Source organism: Sminthopsis crassicaudata, chromosome 2 (assembly GCF_048593235.1).
Source record: "Sminthopsis crassicaudata isolate SCR6 chromosome 2, ASM4859323v1, whole genome shotgun sequence".
NCBI classification, from domain to species: domain Eukaryota; kingdom Metazoa; phylum Chordata; class Mammalia; order Dasyuromorphia; family Dasyuridae; genus Sminthopsis; species Sminthopsis crassicaudata.
In genome coordinates this window covers 56,015,972-56,035,332 of record NC_133618.1, presented here as the reverse complement: position 1 = coordinate 56,035,332, position 19,361 = coordinate 56,015,972, and the positions used below count along the sequence as shown (strand labels likewise).

General features: G+C 36.1%; 1 protein-coding gene across 1 annotated transcript in view; it reads left to right on the top strand.

The window, feature by feature from the left end:
* LOC141554432 (hepatocyte nuclear factor 4-beta-like) overlaps positions 1-19,361 on the top strand; it is a 66,146-nt gene that overhangs the window by 35,479 nt on the left and 11,306 nt on the right. Inside the window, exons 5-6 of the mRNA XM_074286317.1 lie at positions 7,609-7,764; positions 17,556-17,643. Coding sequence (XP_074142418.1) covers positions 7,609-7,764; positions 17,556-17,643 — 244 coding nt within the window. The remainder of the gene's footprint in view (positions 1-7,608; positions 7,765-17,555; positions 17,644-19,361) is intronic.

The window sequence follows — 19,361 nt, the reverse complement described above, 5'->3', positions numbered from 1 at the left end:
TTCTCTTATCATTGTTTTATGGGAGCTGCCCTCTCTACTCCTTGACTGGGAGAAACTTTCATCTCTGCTCAGAATCACTTCTGGTGATTCCAAGAGAATTGGTCAGGTAAGAGTTGTGTGGGGTTGGTCAAAGCCCTGGAGCCTGGCAGGAAGGGTGGGGTTTCCTAGGCCTTTGGTGCAGGTTGACAGAGCCTGTGGCATCCTGAAGGCTCAGTTAGTGAATCAGGATGAGTCCCAGAGAGACCTGAGACTGTTTCTATTTCTGACATCAACTTGGCCCCAATTAAAAGGAAAATCTTAAACATTTTGTAATCCCTGACAACAGCATGAGTGAACCTGTCTCTGGGACCTTGCATCTGCCATATGTAAAGGTGTATTTGAGTGTCCCAAATTCACTCCTGTCCCTAGCTGATGCCTAGAATTCTATCTATCTTTGAGTTTCATTGCTTAAATCAAGGATTTTCCAGAAACTTGAAGTTAGGAGGCTCCTCAAAGTCTTCTGGTGTAATCCATTTCTAAGAAGAATTCTCCTCTACAATATCTCTGAGTGGTTATTTCAAGATCTCCAGGGAAGGGAACCCACTAATTTTTGAACTAACTCATTCCTTTTTTTAGTTCTGTTAGGAAGTTTTCTCTTACACTGATCTGAATCTACTTCTCCAACTTCCCCCAATTCTATCTATTAGGACTAAAAAGAATGTCTTTTTTTTTCATTATGATCCTCCGAGTATCTGAAGACAGTTCTTATGTTTTCCCCCTCCTATCATCAACTCATCCAAATATTCTTTTCTCCACCCTGAATCCCAAGTTCTTTCACCTTGTTCTCAATATGCAATATTTGCCATTCTGATTGGTTACCATTCATTTGTCAACTCCTTTGCATCCTGGCAACACTTTCCCAGATGCTTTGCTCCCCAAGGGGAGGAGAGAGAGGAGCAAGAGAAGGGAGAAAAGGGGAGAAAGAGAGACAGAGAGTGTTTTGGGGTAGCTCCTGGCTTTTCAATATCCCTCCTAAAATGCAACGTCCAAAACAAAACATAATACCCCAGAGGTGGTCTGAACAGAGAAGAATATAGTGAGACCATTTTCTCTTTAATTTTTGACAGCTTGACAGGGGTTCTTAACTTTTCTGAGTCTTAAACCCCATTGATAGTCTGATAAAGCCAATGAACCCCCCCCTCTCAGAATAATGTTTTAAGATATAGCAGAGAGAATGACATAGGAAACCAATTATATTGAAAATTTGTGTCAAAATATTTTTAAGAGTTTAAGAGAAAAGATTCTAGTGAATCTTTGCTTTATGATTTGATACTTGTAAAAATGCCAACCTCTCTGAAAGGGAGCCCACCTTATCTGCTTTCAGTCTTTTATGCCTCCCTATGAAAGCACTTTGAACAGGTTTCCATGGTCGGAAGGTTTTATGAGGATGCTTCTGACCAGTCTTTTAGAAAGATGTCAAGTCCAGATGCAGTAACCCCTCATAACATGGCAGTATCTACTGTAGATCTCTAAATCAGCTTCTCCATCCTTACTCATCCATTGCTGAATGCTCTTAGAGAGAAAATCATGCAGCCATGGTGACTGAATGCACAATCTTATCTCATTTCAACTGGGTCCTCACCATTGCACAGCAAGTTTTTATTATTCCTTGACTGGGTCTCTGTCACACTCTCTACACATCCTCCTCTCTCCTCATAACTCCTAAACCACTCCCCCTCTCTTTCTTTCAGGAAAGGATGTCACTTTCTACTTTCTGAGGAAATAGGGTATCTATCAGTTCTGAACTCCTTCTATTCTCCCAGTGCCATCCCTCAAAATGCTTCTTCATTATTTTCATTCTCTTTGCTCCAGATTCTGATAAAGATGGAAGTCTTTTCTTTGTTCAAGATAATTCCTCTAGTTTTTTCTTTTACCCCCTTCTTTCTGATGCTTCTATGAACTCATTCTCGCAATCATTTTCTCTTTTTAACTCTTCTTTAATTTCTCTTTAGTCATCAGATCCTTCCCAGTCACCACCACCACCACCAAAAAATGCTCAGGTCAACTTCACATTAAAAATTTAATTTAATTTTAAAAACCTCAGTTACTATGACCCTATTTTCTCTCTAACTTAGTCAAACTTCCAAGAAAAATTGTCTATTCTTTTCTTACCTTCAATTCAATCTTCAATTCCTTGCAACTCTGGCTTCTGGTCCTACCTCTCAGGTAAAACATCTTCTCTCCTAGGTTACCAAAATCTCCTAACTCTTTAGACCTTTCCTTGGCCCTGTTGACATTTTCTTCATTTTACAGATGAAGAAACTGAGACAAATAGGATTGCTAAAGGTCACATAGCTTATTAAGTGTCTGAAGCTGGATTTCACTCATGAATCATGAAGATGGCTCTTCTCCACTTAAGACCTGGATATTCTCTCCTTCCTTGATTTCTCATAATTCTCCTATTTTTCTATCTGACCATTCTTTATTAGTCTCCTTTGCTATTTCATTATCATCCTTTTGACCAGCAAAGATGGGCAATTCCTGCCTCTTTGATTTTATACTATCTGTTTTGGCAATCTCATCAACTCAAGTGAACTCAGTTTTCTTTACTTAGATGACTCCCATATCTATAGCTTTCATCTTTTCCCCAAACTCTAGGTGCCTACTATCAGCAACCTGCTAGATATCTCCATTGGACATGGTCCCTAAACCTCAAACCTGTCTCAAAAGAGAAATCATTATATTTCCCTTCAAAAGATAGCAGCAACTTATCAGCAGGATAAATCACTATGACCAAATGGGATTTATCCCAGGAATACAGAGCTGGTTCAATATCAGGGAAATTATTACCATAACTGATCATATGAATAATACAACCAACAGAAGTCATATGGTAATCTCAATAGATGCAGAAAAAGCTTTTGACAAAACACAGCACCCATTCCTATTTTTAAAAAAAAATTAGAGAGAGCATAGGGATAAAGGGATCTTTCCTTAAAATGTATTTCCCTTAAAAAAAAACAAAAACAAACAAAAAAAAAAGATTACAATCTGTTGGAGATAAAAGGGATCTCTGAACTCATCTAGTCTGCTTGTTTCATTTACTAAATCACTGTTGGTATTCATTACTTATCAAATAACCCTAACCCTACTTTCCTTAAACCTGTCCAAACCTATACCAAATGTAGGAAACTTTGAGATCTGAGAAGAACCCAAAGAACTGGAGCAGAAACTCAGCATCAAAGAAAATTGCCTTTTTCATAAAGTCAATTATTGTACTTTTATATTTCTAGAATTCAATGTTTAATGTAAATACTACAGGCTTAAAATGTATTTTTTTTTAATCAAAGGTGCTTTGAACTTGGCAAAGAAAAAAAATTAAATAGTCACAAAAACTTGAAAAAATATATATATTTCCCTTCAAAATTTTTCACTACTCCAAATTTTGTTTCTGCTCATAGTTCCACTGTCTTCCCAATGGCTGAGGTTCATAACCTTGGACTCATCCCCAACTCCCAGTCGGGTGCCAAATCTGGTCAATCCTCCGTTCACAACAACCATGCACTCACACAGCCTCTTCAGATGGTCCTATCACTTCCTACTTAATTAAAGCTTCTGTCATTCTCATGAATCACTGCAGTAGTTTCCTATTGCTTTCTCTATTTCATGCGTCTTTTAATTCCAATTCATCCTGTTTTTGTTGTTGGCCAGTCATTTCAATCATGTCCAATTCTTCAGGACCCAATTTTTGGGTTTTATTAGCAGAGATCCTGGAATGGTTTGCCATTGGATCTCTCTGCACTATGGGCCCATATAGCTGCCCTGACTCCTAAAGATAACTGCCAAACATGCCTCCCATGTCTTTACTGTCTCATTTCACAGTGTATACATCCACATATTCTCCATCACAATAAAACTGACTGCTATTATACCCCATATACAACTCCATAACTGGATGTTCCTTGTCTAGAATGTACTCCTACCTCGCCTTCCCCTCTTAGATTTCTTGGTTTTCTTCAAAGAACCCTTCCTGAGCTTTTTCCTATAGCAGAATTTTCCTGATTTTCTCAGTTGTTAGACTCTCCCTTTTGAAATTCCTTTGTATTTAGTAACTTGGGTATATGTTATATCTCTATCCCTTAATCCAATCCCAGAAGAGTATAATCTCTTTGAAGGCAGGGGCTAATTTATTTCTGTCTTTGTATCCTCAGTTCCTAGAATCCTGTCTGGTCTAGATTCAGGCATTAATAAATATTTGTTCAATTGAATTGAATTGGTTTCTGATTCAACTAGCCAATAGGATAAGCTCTAAATACCAGAATCAGATTTTCAATTGAGATAGAGAGGTTTAGATAAGGTCCTTACCTTGTCATTGCTGACATTATTACTCATTATTACTCTGTCACTCTGATTCCATTTTGCATATATATTTCCAATTTTGCAATATTTGCAAATATATTTCCATATATTTCTATAACATTTGAAGATTTATAAAATTATTTCTAACTTTTGGGTGAGGGAGCTAGACCAACTATTATCTATCCCTATTTATACTAGTATATTATTAGGCACTATATCATACAATATATAGTTTTTATATATTAATCATATATATTATATATTAATTATAAATATATATTATAATATAATATGTATATGTATAATATAATATAACATATTGTATGTATATTATGTAATACATATTATATGTATTATAAACATATGTATGTGTAATATATATGTATAATATAATATGTAGTTTTATATATCATATATTAATTATAAATGTATATTAAAGATAATTATATAATACATGTCATATGATATACATATTATATAATATGTATCCTTATATAGTATATAGTATAATTTCTATATAGTATATAATATAGTATAATATAGTATCCCCATGTAGGGATATAAATATCCCTATTTATATTCTTTTACTATCCCTATTTGACACATGAGGAAACTGAGTATAATTACTTGCCCCCAGCCCTCTTTTCACTCCGTCATGCTATCACCCCTCTCTGACTTTCTCTCTGTGTGTTCAGATCTTGCTCACTCCATGTTCTGGTCCCTAGCTGCCCTGAACCCTAGACTGTACTATCTCAGTTGGGTCAACCCAAGAGCCAAGTGCTTAAATGTTACTCTCTATCTCCTGACTACCCAGAAAAATTTCCACTCCCTCAAGGCCCTACCCTCAGGTAGAGCGGAGCAAGAAACTCCATCATATCTGATGGTAAATAGCAATAACAATTTATCTGCTGGGTGAATTTACTGCTGAAATAGGCATCTTTTGACATAAACACCCAAAGGAATGGCTCTCTAATGGTTGAATTTTACTCAGCATGGCGGGATTATGATCTTGTGGATCTCCAAAGAGAGTCCAAAGCCTAGGATCTTCCTCACCTTATACATCACTCCAATGACACCTTCTCTGGTAGTGCTTAAGGTTGGTCCAAGTAATTCAGGAAATGAGCAATATGAAACATGTCATGAAACAGTGGATACATTACTATCAGCATGATTTAAAGGAATCAGAATTTGAACCCCAATTTTGAAACTCTGTGTGATCCTGGGCAAATGATTTCATTTCTTAAAACCTCAGTTTATACCTGTATAAAATGAAGATAATAATGGTACTCACTGAATCACTGAGGTGCTGAGAGGGAAGCATTTTGTAAGCCTTAAATTAGTCATTATTTTACTTTGTTCTTTGCAAGTTCCCTTTGGTACCATCCAAAAGTTGGAAGGTTTGCTATGGTATACATCTCTGGGTGGTTAGATGTACCAACTGTATACACAAGAATATGTAGACTCACAGGAACCCAGTCTGACAATCGTGTTCAGTCAACTCACTGGCAAACACCAACAAATTGGTTATTTGGCAGTGAGGGGATAGAGACCCAAGCTCATTGCTATTCCCCCTTGTAGCAGGACCACAAGTTGATTTGGGAGGTCTGCCCGGGGCTTGAGGGGGGCTTGGCTCTGTTCAGCTTGTATGGCTTCCCCGGAGCACAGAGTGGCCAGGCTACTGACCACAAATGAATGGGCTTTCAGAGCCCTTTCAACTAGTAATTGTCTGCTTGTATTACATGGGCTCTGGTCTTCTAGCCAAAGATTAGACATACAGAGAGAGACAAAGAGACAGAGAGACAGAAAAGGATAGAGATGGAGACAGAGAGATGGATACACACACAGAGAGAGTGATAGAAACAGAGGCAGAGAGATGAATAGACAGAGAGGGATAGAAATAGGGACAAAGAGATAGAGGAAGACATGGAGAGATGGAGAGGGATAGAGACAAGAGACAAAGAGACAGACACAGAGAGACCGAGAAGGATGGAAACAGAGATAAAGAGACAAAGGAAGAGAGAGAGAGAGAGAGAGAGAGAGAGAGAGAGAGAGAGAGAGAGAGAGAGAGAGAGAGAGAGAGAGAGAGATGGAGACAAAGAAACAGAGTCAAAGAGACACAGAAAAACAGAGATATAGAGATACAAAGAGAAACAAAGTAGATACCCAGAAAGACCCAAAAGATACAAAGTTGTGATTTTTTTAGAGCCCTTGAGTCATTCTATCCAGCTCCCACATTTTATGGAATAAGAAACTAAGGCTCAGAGAAAAGCAACAACTTCATCAATGTCAGAAGCTATGTGAGGAACCAGGACTCACATCTCCTAACTCCCAAATCTATCCTTGCTCTGTTGTCCTAAGCAGTCTTTTCTCATTGCAGCTGGATTTTGGTCCTGGCCCCAATACTGATACAGACAACGTCTGTGTGTCCTTCCTCGGGCACTACTTGTATAAGTTTTAGCAAAGCATTTGTTCTTCTTGCTCTCAGTTTTCTTATTTGTAAAATGGAGGGATGAGACTAGATAGCCATGTTTCATTTATAGGATCTGAGTTGTTAGATGTTGATAGCTTGGGCATAAATGTAAGAGAAATAATGTATATAATACAACTATTGAATAACTTTCAAGCCAACAGGATGGTGTAAGGGCGCGGGATGGGGGAGGGGTTGGGAGTCTCACTTTCCCAGATAAGAAAGTTGGCCCAGCCCAAAAGTTCTTAAGCTTTTGAGGGGCAGCTAGGGGGCGCAGTGGATAGAGCACCAGCCCTGAATTCAGGAGGACCAGAGTTCAAATCTGATCTCAGACACTTAATACTTCCTAGCTGTGTGACCCTGGGCAAGTCACTTAACTGCAGCCTCAGGAGAATAAAAAAAAAAGTTCTTAAGCTTGTCATGACTCCACTCTGACAGTCTGGGAAAGTCTGAGGACTCCCTTGTAGAATCAAGTTCTACATAAATGCATAAAATACAAATAAATGCATAAAATACAAAATACAAAAAAAAAAAAAAAAAAAAACAAAAACAAAAAAAAAAAAAAAAGGATTACAAAGGAAATATCCACACAAAAAACCACCATGGGCCCCAAGTTAAGAACCTGTGATATACATAGATAACCTCTAAGGTTCCATCTTGGCCTGATATGGTTTTGTTCTATTTTTCCTTTAAAATCACAACTTGTCCTTCCCTGACTGGTGCAGGGACTTTGTTAGCTCTAAGCTCCCTCTTCAGGAAAGCAGGCTAAATGGCAGTCTTTCTCTTTTTCCTTTGCTCCACAGCACTCCTCCATAAACCCTACAAACAGAACCGATGTGACCTCGAAAAAGGTGGCCACCATCAGCGACGTGTGCGAGTCTATGAAGCAGCAGCTGTTGATTCTGGTTGAATGGGCCAAATACATCCCAGTGTTCTGGGAGCTTCCACTGGATGACCAGGTAATGACAATAAGGGCATTAATTTAATATGATTATAACATACTTTCATGCATCTTGTCTCACCTGAGCTCCATCGCATCATCCCCCCACCCTGGGGGATATCAGTTGGGCAGGGGAGAGGCAAAGTTCTATAGCTTCTCTGAGCCTCAGTTTCTTCATCTAAAAATGGGAATTATAAGAACACTTACTTCAGGTTGTTGTGAGATTCAAATGAGGTATTTGTAAAGTACCTGGTATTCAGTAAGTGCTTAGTAAATGTTTGTGCCTTCCTTTGAAATCCTGTGCAGCTTTCTAGTTTCAGGCTAGAGCTGAGGACTGAGCAGAGAGACAGTTACCTGTTAATACTTAGACTTCAGTTTAATATTCCCTAAGTACCCTAATCCTATGCTGTACCCAAAAATAATACTTTAAAAAAACAACAAAAACAAAACAAAACAAAACAAAAAAAAATCAGGATAACTAGATGGCACCAGGCCTGGAATTAGGAAGACTCTTTTTTCTGAGTTCAAACCCAGCTTCAAATACTCACTAGCTGTGTGACCCTGGAAAAATCACTTCACTCTGTTTGCCTCAGTTCCTTCATCTGTCAAATGAGCTGGAGAAGAAAATGGCAAACTACTCCAATATCTTTGCCAAGAAAACCTCAAATTGAGTCAGGAAGAGTCAAACATAACAGAACAGAAACAACATAGAAAAAATAAGAACCCACTTCAACAATGATATTGTATGAAGATATATTCTAATTGAAGTGGATATCTTCAACATAAAGAAGATCCAATTCAGTTCCAGTTGATCAATCAATGATGGACAGAATCAGCTACACCCAGAGAGGGAACACTGGGAAATGAGTGTAAAATGTTTGCACTATTGTCTTTCTACCCAGATTACTTATACCTTTGGAATCCAATTCTTTCCGTGCAACAAGAAATTTGATTTTACACACATATATTATATCTAGAATATACTGAAACACATTTAATATGTATGGGATTGCCTGTCATCTAGGAGAGGGAGTAGAGGGAGGGAGGGGAAAATTTGGAAAAGTGAATACAAGGGTTAATGTAAAAAAAAAATTAACCATGCATATGTACTGTCAAAAAAATTATAATTATAAAATTAAGAAAAAATAAGAACCTTCTTCTATTAGAGCTAACAGAAAAGGGGAAAGAGGCTTACAGAAAAATAGTTGCATAAAGGAAGGGAATTACAAAAAGAAAAAAAAAAAGCTAACACAGAGTCTGAAAAATAGTAAAAATGAGCAAACAGTTGCAAAAAGGAGCCATTTCATTGATTAGGTACAAGAGACGGAAGGAAAAACTCTAGAAAAATTCCCGAAGGGAAAAGTTCTCTGATACATTTTTCTAGATCACCAGAAATGATAATGCAACAACTATAAGAAGCCCCAGAGTGATTGAGAAGACCAGCAAAAGAATTAAAATAAATAAGGGTGAAATGTGTACAGTAACTAGAAGTCTCCAGTTAATAAAAACAAGAAAGAGACTTGAATACTTAGAAGAGATTAAATTCCTTTAATAATAGATACTATTACATATGCAATATAAAAACTGCAGAGACAGAAGAAAAAGAACTTAAAATGAAAAGAAATCATAATTGGAAGAACATATGAAAATTCTACAAACTATAGAAATTGCATAAGATGGGAAGAAGAAATAATAGAATTAAAAGTGTCTTGGACCAGAGGTATGAAATTCTAACTATCAAAACTCAGATCAGATTAAAATGCAATTAGGGAATTAACAAAAATACAGTACAATATAATATTAATTTTCTAAGTCAACATATAGACCAGAGGGAGCTATTTCAGTTTGATACCACTATGCCAGACAAGCATGAATATCATAGATAAGAAAATAATACAGGAAAATTTCCAAGAAATAATGGTAAAGGTATTCAAAAGTATTGGAAAGAAGGCAAAATTCAAATAATTAGCATTCAGAAGGCATCATCCACAGAGAGAAATCCAAATTTGAACTTTACAAGAAATGACATTCTCAATCTTGAATTTTGTACCTATTAACCAAAGGACCTGGATGGAAAGGATAAGCAAGTAGGTAACAGACCTTAAGTATTTATTGTATGCCAGGTACTGTTCTGAGATCTCAGGATACCTATAAGAGCAAAAAACAAAAACAAAGATTCTTCCTTCCCTGAAAGAGCTTATATTCTAATGGGCAAAGAGAAGGGACAAGGAAGATAGCAAGGGGTCCTAGGTCCTGGTTGCCAGGTAGACTGATGATAAGCTACAGGAGCAGAAGGATAGATATAAGAATAAAAACTTCTTGAAGATAAGAACTCTTTTTCATGTTTTTCTTTGTATCTCTAAGATCTAGCAGAGTCTCCGGCACGTAGATGCTTGATAAATATTTGCACTGAAAAAAAAAAAAAAAAGTAGAAATCAAAGTAAACTTCAATAGTTTGAAATGAAGTCAAATAAAGACAACTGGCTAGGTTGTATGGAAGAAATCTGTTTGAGGAGACAGGGACCAGATTAGTGTAAGCAAAACAAACCACAGAGACCAAGTGCTCATTTTAAAGAGGTTTTTTGGGTATAGTAATTGACATAAAATAACTTAATGGACAAAAACACAAACATAGCAATTATAACTCTAAACAGGGATGGATTAAACTTTTCCAGAAAAAAAAAGAAGGTAAATGGAGGGGGGGAGGGAGAACAAGAAATCTGCTGAATAAAAGACAAACATTTAAAGCACACATACTGCTACTAACTTAAAGTGAGTGTCTGGACAAAATCTACCATTGTTCTGGCAACTCTAAATAGAAAGAAATTGCAGTCATAGATAATTCAAAAGTTGAGACATTTTTTTAAAAGAAAAAGGTGGATAATATCAAGATATCTAAGCAGGAAAACTAGATTATGCTTGAAGATACTGTAATCAATGAAACTTTAATATTAAGTACATATTCAACAATATTGTCGGGGTTTTTTAAATGTTTTGATCAGTTTTAGTGGTTTTTTTCTCCTCTTCCTCTTTTTCTATTAAAAAAATCTTTCTTATAAAGAATGGATAACTGATGGAGTTGGAGAAACAGGGAGAAAATTTAGGTGATGTAAATACAAAAGATATAAATAAATTTTTAAAAATATATATGCAACAAATAGCCTACCTTCTAAATTCTTAAAGTAAAAGCTAATCTAATTGCAAAAAGACATTGATGGCAATATAATAATTCTAGGAAATTTTAACATTCCTTTTTTAAACTGGATAAATCTAATAAAAAGATTTCTTGGGGGGGGGGGGAGAAGCAGCTGGGTGGCACAGTGGATAGAGCACTGGCCCTGAAGTAAGGAGGACCTGAGTTCAAATATGACCTCAGACATTTAACACTTCCTGGTTGTGTGACCCTGGGCAAGTCACTTTAACCCAATTGCCTCAGCAAAAAAGAAAAAGAAATTAAAAAGTTAAAGTTTACAATAATAAACATATGCTTTCCAAATAAAAAGGCATAATAAAAATTATAATTAATAAAGAAAAGCAAAAGAGACTAAGTAATAGCATATTTAAAAATGAATGGGTCAGAGAATAAAACATAGAAACAACACTTATTCTAAAAAGAATGAAAAAATGAACTATACCAGAATTCATGGGATGTCCAAAAGTGGACTGCAAAGCAATCCTTACAAGAAAATCCAAAAATATTTATATTAGTAAAATGGAAAATTGGAGGAATGAGAAGGCAACTTTAAGAAAAGAGAAAATCAAGAAAATAAACCCCAAACATGTATAAAATAAAAATCTCAAAAATATAGAGGAAATAAATAAAATTAAAAATAAAAAGATCATGAACTTATATATAAAACAAACTATTATAGGTTATACTAACAAAACCAATAATTATGATAAAATATTAATTTTGTTAAAGATCAAATTATCAGAAAAAATAAAAAAGGAGAAAGAAACTTTTAAAAATGACTATCAGAAACTATTCTGCACAATTCTGTGCCAGAAAATTTGTGAATTTAAAGGGAAAAAATAGATATACATCCACAAAATTACAAAATTCTCAAATTAACATGCAAGAACTAGAGATCTTAATCTCAGAACATTCTAGAGGTTGGTTCAAGTAGATTTACAGTAGATTCTATCAAGCATTTAATTAGCAATAAATAGCCATGATACAAAAATGATTCTCAATAATTGAGAAAGAAAGCATTCTATCAAATGCCTTTTATGGCACAAATATGTCCTAGAGATGCTAGATAGGTGAGTAGCTTACAGTCAGGAAAACCTGATTTCAAATGCAGTCTTAGACACTTCTTCGCTCTGTGACCCTGAGCAAGTCATTTGACCCTGTTTGCCCCAGTTTTCTCATCTGAAAATGAGCTGGAGAAGGAAATGGCAAACCACTTCAGTATCTCTGCCAAGAAAAACCCAAATGGGCTCACAAAAAGTCAGACAGTTCTGAAAGCAGTCAGCAACAAATACTTGCTCCAGTTCTTGGATAGCATGAAAAGTTCTATGCCAAGTACTGTGCTAAGCACTGGGGATACAAATAGAGGCAAAAGGCCTCAAGGAACTTATGGAGGAGATAACATGCAAACACATATATAGGATACAAAATATATATTGGATAAATGGGAAATTAGAATAGAATGAATGCTTAGGCAAAATCTATTATCCTTCAGGCAACTCTAAACAGAAAAAGAAAAGCATGGAAATTAAGAAAGGGCAGGGGAAGGCTGCAAAAGTAGGATTTTACTGGGTCTTGAACAAAATCCGAAAAGTCAAAAATTGGACAAGAAGAGGGAGAGCATTCTAGACATTGAGAACAACTAGAGATAATACTTGGAGCAGAGACATGGAGTGTTTTCTTTAAGAAAAAATCAAGGCAATCTGTAAAAAGATGAGGGGATGGGGATGGAAAGGAAGTGAAGTGTGTGTGTGTGTGTGTGTGTGTGTGTGTGTGTGTGTGCGTGCACACGTGCATGCTCGATGTGTAACAAGATTAAAAAGGGGGAGCATCTTATGAAAGACCTGGACAACAAACAATATTTTGTATTTGATCCTAAATGTGATAGGGAGCCACTTTATGGAAACATGGTTAGACTTGCTTTAGGAAGATCAGTTTGACAACTGAGTGGCAGGAAGACATCAATAAGCTATTTATTGCACTCTAAGTGAAGTGATGGGGACCACTATAGTGGCAGCAATGTCAGAGCAGAGAATGGGTAGATGAATATAACAAAACTGACATTTTGAATAAAGAGAGGAATTCTCTGAAGGTAAGGAATGACTAGTGCAGAGGTGTGTAGATGACAAACAGATGTGCAGAAAACCTCATAGAATCAGTGAGAAAACTAATCAAGAAGATTATTAACTTTAGCAAAAAGAAAATAATATGAAATAAGTCTATAAAAATCAGAATTTTCTATTTACTACTAACAAAACTCAGAAGAAAAATTAGATAGAGTTATGACATTCAAAACAACCACATAAAATATCTGAATTACTGCTAAGACACACATAGTTCTTATAAAAATTCAAACATAAATCATCCTTTACAGCAATAAAGGAAGACAAATAATTGGAATCATTGTTTGTAGTTGGGCTGAGTCAATATAATAAAAAAATAATAATATTTGAATTAATTTATGGGTTCAATGCTTTGCCAATTAAAATTCCAAGGAGTTACATTGTAGAATTAAACTAAATAATAAAGTTTGTGAAGAAAGTACAAACAAAAGGTATTGGATTTCAAGAGAAATAATAGAAAAGTATGAATTTAAGGGAAATCATCATCATCATGACCAACACTGTGCTAAGCATTATACAATTATTCTTTTCATTTGATCCTCACAAAAACTCTGGGTCATAAGAGAGAGTATACAGTACAAAGTATACAGTACAGCACAGAGTATACATGCATGTTTGGATGCATCTGTAAAAATAGTTGGTCCTTTAAGAGGAACCTTAGAAACTTTTTCTTCAAAAATTCATTGCCAATTATGTAATAGCCAAACAGATGCTCTACTTTACCACATTGAAAGCATTGATGATTCTCTCTGAAAGTCCCTTCCCAAAAGGGATCCTGTCTTCCCATGTTCAGATCCTGGGAAGGCTGCATCATTGCCTAGATATAAAAGGTATTTGTGCCCACTGTGGCACAGTGTCTTATGACCTCCTCTAAAGGAGCATCCTTGGGTAGTCCTCGTATAATTTTTCTACAAACCTCATTAGCATTTTCTCTAGCACATTGTCTTATAATTTCTGTTGCTATATTTTCACCAATAGTTTGTATGACATCTGCCTGTAGTCATCCCACAAAATCAGCAAAGGATTCATTTGGACCTTGTGCTATTTTCATGAAGGCTTCCCCTCTATCTTGTCTTCCTGGGAGGGTGTCCCATGCTTTGATAGCAGCAGAAGCAATTTGCTCATATGCTGTTATAGGGTAACTAATCTGTGCTAAAGTGTCTGCATAATGACCTATACCTGTTAGTTGATCAGAGGTGACGGGTATATTAACTCCAGGTTGCTTATTTCACTGGGCTTGTATTCTACATAGTTCACTATATTCAGAAAGCCACAACAAGTTTTTTTCCAAGTTCTAAACATGTCCTTGCTATAGATTCTCAGTTATTAGGAGTTAAAACTTCAAAAGCCAAATTCTCTAATATCATCTTAACATAAGGCGATGCAGATCTACAAAGAGGGCAAGCCTTTTTCAGATCTTTGATAACTTCTAGATTAAATGGAATGTATTTTCTTTTTTTGTGACCTGAAGAGTCATACTCTTAAATCTTAAATCTTAAATCACTTCTATTCTGAAATCAGATGTATCTTGCCCTTCCTCTTTAGCTTTAATTAGTGCCTTTTGTAATCATGTCATGGAGGAGTGGACAAATCTGTTGCATGGGTGGTACTGATTGTGTCACTGCCTCTCCCACTCCTCCTCTTCACTCTACCCACAAAGGGGAAATTGAGGGGAGAGGGTCATGAGATGGAATGCCTTAATAGCTCCTTCTGTGAAGCACCACATTCCTTAATTCAGCACTGTACTTAACTCCTTTCTTGTCCAATTCTTCATGCTTTTCAGCTACTTTGTCAGTACCATCCCCCACCTGCTCTTTCTCCTTTCTCTTTATTCTAATACTTATGTAATTCCAATTGTATTATGTTGTATACATAGAATGTTTCTTCAGAAATTAAATCAGGACTATTATCATTGTAATATTCAATTAGTCACTCTCCCACTAGTTCCCACATATCTAGCTCCAATTTTTTTCCTTAGATAACCAAGGAGACGTGTTTTCTAATGTATCTAAGAGTCCAGTGATCTGCTCCCAAATTACAATTAAACTATGCCATTTTATTAAACTAACTTCGCTTTCTACACACTTCCCTTGGGGTGGGGAAGGCTCTTTTCTTAGTATTTGCCCCATTTTAGTTGAAACACTAGTTTAGCCCTTACCAATGTTTTCTGCCTTTCTATCTTTGTACTCAACCTATTTCCAGGTCATTATCATGAACTCATGATCATGTCAGTTGAATTGCTGAGTATAAATCCTTACATCCACTTTCAGGCACCAAAATATAAAGTTCGGGCTAGCTTTCTGGAGGGCCTTGGAACAACCCTTGGTCTCAGTAGAATAATCACCACAAGAATAGTCAGGAATAAAGTCCAAAGTCTTTATTGTCTCCTTCAGTCTCCCAGTCTGAACCAGTATGCTCCACAGTCTTTTCTAGCAATCTGACTCACAGTCTGACTGACTGGCCCCAATTTCTTCCAGCAATCTGCCAGTCTCCCCCACAGTGCAGGAGGCAGGAGAGCCACCACGAGGATAGTCAAAGATAGACTGTCTGTGTCTGACTTTGTCCTCAATATAAATACCCTATTACAATTACATCAACTGTAGAGCTATTATATCACCATGCTAAGTACTAAGTATATATAAACTAGAGAACCACCGTCTCATCAATTCCACTGAGTTAACACCTTGTTTCAAGTATACTTCTCCAAAGTTCTGCCCTCTACACATAACTGCTATCATCTTCTGCATTTTACAGATGGATAAACTGAGGCAAACTTAGCTGAAATGATTTGCCAGTAAGTATCTGAGGTCTTGAACCAGGTCTTTCTGACTCCAGACCTGATGCTCACTACCTAGCTGCCAAAAGAAGACTTGTATGAACTGATGTAAAATAGAGAAAATAGAACCAATACAATAATATGCATAAAATCTATAATAATGTCAATAAAAGCAACAGAAATATGCTACCACACTCAAATTTAATAGAAATGAGTCAACAAGCGTTTAGTAAGTGCTTACTATATGCTAAAATTGTGCTAAGTCCTGGATACCATTAAATAATCATTTTAATGGTTCTATCTTGGTTTTGGAGAAAAGATGATGAAACACAATGCCTCTACAAGGAAAGAATGAATCATGATGATGCACAGGGTGTGCCAATGCTATTAATATGACTGTTTTTCCTGAGTTTTATTTGATTCTTTTCTATTTCTTTCAAGGGTTGAATGTGGCTGAAGGAGGACAGGTAATACAGGAAAATGATTATAATTGTTTGCCCTTTGTTCTCAAAGAGGATCATTATATTAGGAAGGTGATGCCATGACTTGCCAACGAATTGGATTTAAACATCTAAAACAAAAGACAAAGAAAAAACTCTCTTCTTTTTTAGAAACTAAAAAAAAAATACTGTACAATTATGTTTGGGTTCTGGTCCTAGGCCTTCCCTGAACTATATGATCTTAAACAAGTCAAGTGCCCTAAGTTCTTGTTTTTCACCTATAAAATGAAAGGGCTGTTTTTGTTGTGGCAAGGAACTGGAAATTGAGTGGATCCCCCATAGTTCAGGAATGGCTGAATAAGTTGTGCTATATGAATGTAATGGAATATTTTATTCTGTAAGAAATGATAAGCAGGCTGGTTGTAGAAAAGTCTGGAAATACTTATATGAAACTGATGCTAAGTGAAGTGAGCAGAATGAATAAAACATTGTATACAGTAACAGCAAGATTATGTAATGATTAGCTGTGATGGACTTGGCTCCAATGAGGTGATTTAAGGCAATATATTTGAGATAGAAAATGCTATCCATATCCAGAGAGAGAACTTGGAGACTGAATATAGATCAAAACATAGTATTTCACTTTTTGTTACTGATGTTTGCTCGTTTTTTTTTTCCCATGGGGGTTTTTTCCCCTTTTGATCTGATTTTTCTTGTACAATATGACAAATATGGAAATATGTTTAGAAGAATTGCATGTTTAACCTTTAATGGATTGCTTGCTGTCTTAGGGAAGAAGGAGGCAGGAGAAGATGGGAAAAAATTTGTAACACAAGGTTTTGCAAAGATGAATATTGAAAACTATCTTTGTATGTATTTGGAAAAATAAAATACTATTTAAAAAATTTTTAATGAAAGGGCTGAACTGGACAGCTCATTCCAACTCTAAAGAAATCCTTAGCCTTTAGGCTAAAAGAAAGTCAGCATATTTCAGAAGGGAGAAAAAAATGGAAAGAACTTCCTAGTTTTTAGTCCTTGTCCTAACTAAACCTGTATGAAATGAAAGTTACCTCCTTTCGTGGGCCTGAGATTCCTGCAAAATGAAAGCAGATTAATTAACATTCTAAAACTGATTAAAAAGTTAAAATTCAATTGAATTAATGCATTTATTTTTTTTAATTTTTCCTCTCAGCTAAAGGATTGGCCTAAATCTCAAAGATCTCTTCCAGCTCTTCTTCCAATATATAATCAATTTCTTTCTCTCTCACATATAACTTGCAGGTGGCATTGTTGAGAGCCCATGCTGGGGAACACCTTCTTCTTGGAGTTGCCAAACGATCTATTCCCTTTACGGATTTCCTACTTTTAGGTAAAATAAATAAATAAATAAACATTTCAGAATTCCTTTTTCTTCCTCTATTTGAACTTCCATTGTAAGCCCTTTACTGGCATTAAGTAAAATCGTCACTTCTAGCACTGAAATGAGAGGTAATTAGTCTAGCCATGGATCTGTAGTTAGGAGGAGCCAGTAGATAAGACCAATGTTATAAAGTAGCTGGGATAAACTACTTGGATGAAAGATGACTTTGATGGATGGAGAGAACATTCAATTTGAAAGACAAAAGGGAAGAAGTTATTTCTGAATGAAGTAATCAAAGATACAGAGGCAAATATGTGGAGGGGAGGGGAGGAGAGTCACAGAATCCCAGAATCTTAAACTTGGAAGGAACTATAATCCAACCCATACCCCAAATGAGAACCCCTACTACAAATATATTTGGCAAGTGGTCATTTAGCCTCTACTTGAAGAACCCAAGGAAGGGAGAACGCATTACTGTCCTGAGGCAGCCCATTCCATTTTTGGACAGCTCTAATTGCTAGGACATTTTCCCTGACATCAAACCTAAATTTATCTCTTTGTAACTTTTGCCCAGTGCCCCAGCTTCCTCTCTTTAGAGTTGAACAGAATACATCAATTCCTTCTTCCATATAGTAGCCATTCAGACATATGAAGACAGCTCTCATTGCTCTCCTAAATCTCTTTTCCACTAAATATACATCACAGAATTATAGTTCCAAAGCTGGAAAGGACCTTAAAGAAAGGACCTTAAAGATAAACTAGTCTAACCTCCTCATTGTGCATATGAAGAAACTAACGTTCCAAGAGTTAAGTAACCTGCTAAAGATCACACAAGTACCAAGGAGCAGAGTCAGAGTCAAACACAAGTCCAAATTCAGTGACATTTGCCTTATATTGTGTTGTCTGCCTATATCCACAGTTTCTTCAGTCTTCATATGATTTAGACTCAAGGCTCTCCACCAGCTTTGTTGCCTACCTTTAAATAGTCTCCAGTTTACCAATATCCTTTATAAACTATGATGACCAGAATTGAACACAATATTCCAGCTGCGGACTGACTAGGACAAAGATGATAAGGTCATCTCCTTATTCTTTAAAACCATCTAAGTTTGCATTAACTTTTTGTACTAACATACTTTTGATTCATATTAAGTTCACAAACCACTAAGACCCCAGACCTTCTTCAAAATAACCATGCTTTTCCTCATGATTTCTTTGAACCAGGTGTAAGATTTTAAATATCTTCAATCTATGCATAATTCTCTTTCTAGTACATTATGCTGCCTTTAAGGAAAATAGAATAGTATGGAAAGAACCCTAGATTTGTAGTCAAAAGACACAGGATGGGCTTGAATGGACCATCTAAAACTGAAGGGTTGGATTTTATAACTTCCAAGTTTTCTTCTAGCTCTAGCATTATGATTCTGTGATCATCTCCAAGTATTTTGATAAACTCCTTTAGAAGAGAGATTTGCTTTTATTGGCCCCAAAGTGTGACGAAAGGAGCTCTGGTAGGAATGAGTGGAAGCAGTGAAAAGATAACAAATTAAAGCTTGATCTAAAACTTACTATTGCAAGGTAAAAGTGGAGTAGCCTGTCCCAGGAGGGGGAGGGCCCCACCTAACTTGGAGTTCTTTGTGACATATAAAAAGTTCAAAAGACATAGTTTCTGGGTAATTAATCACTTTATTAATCATGCTGGCATATAATTAATAAAAGAGGTCAAA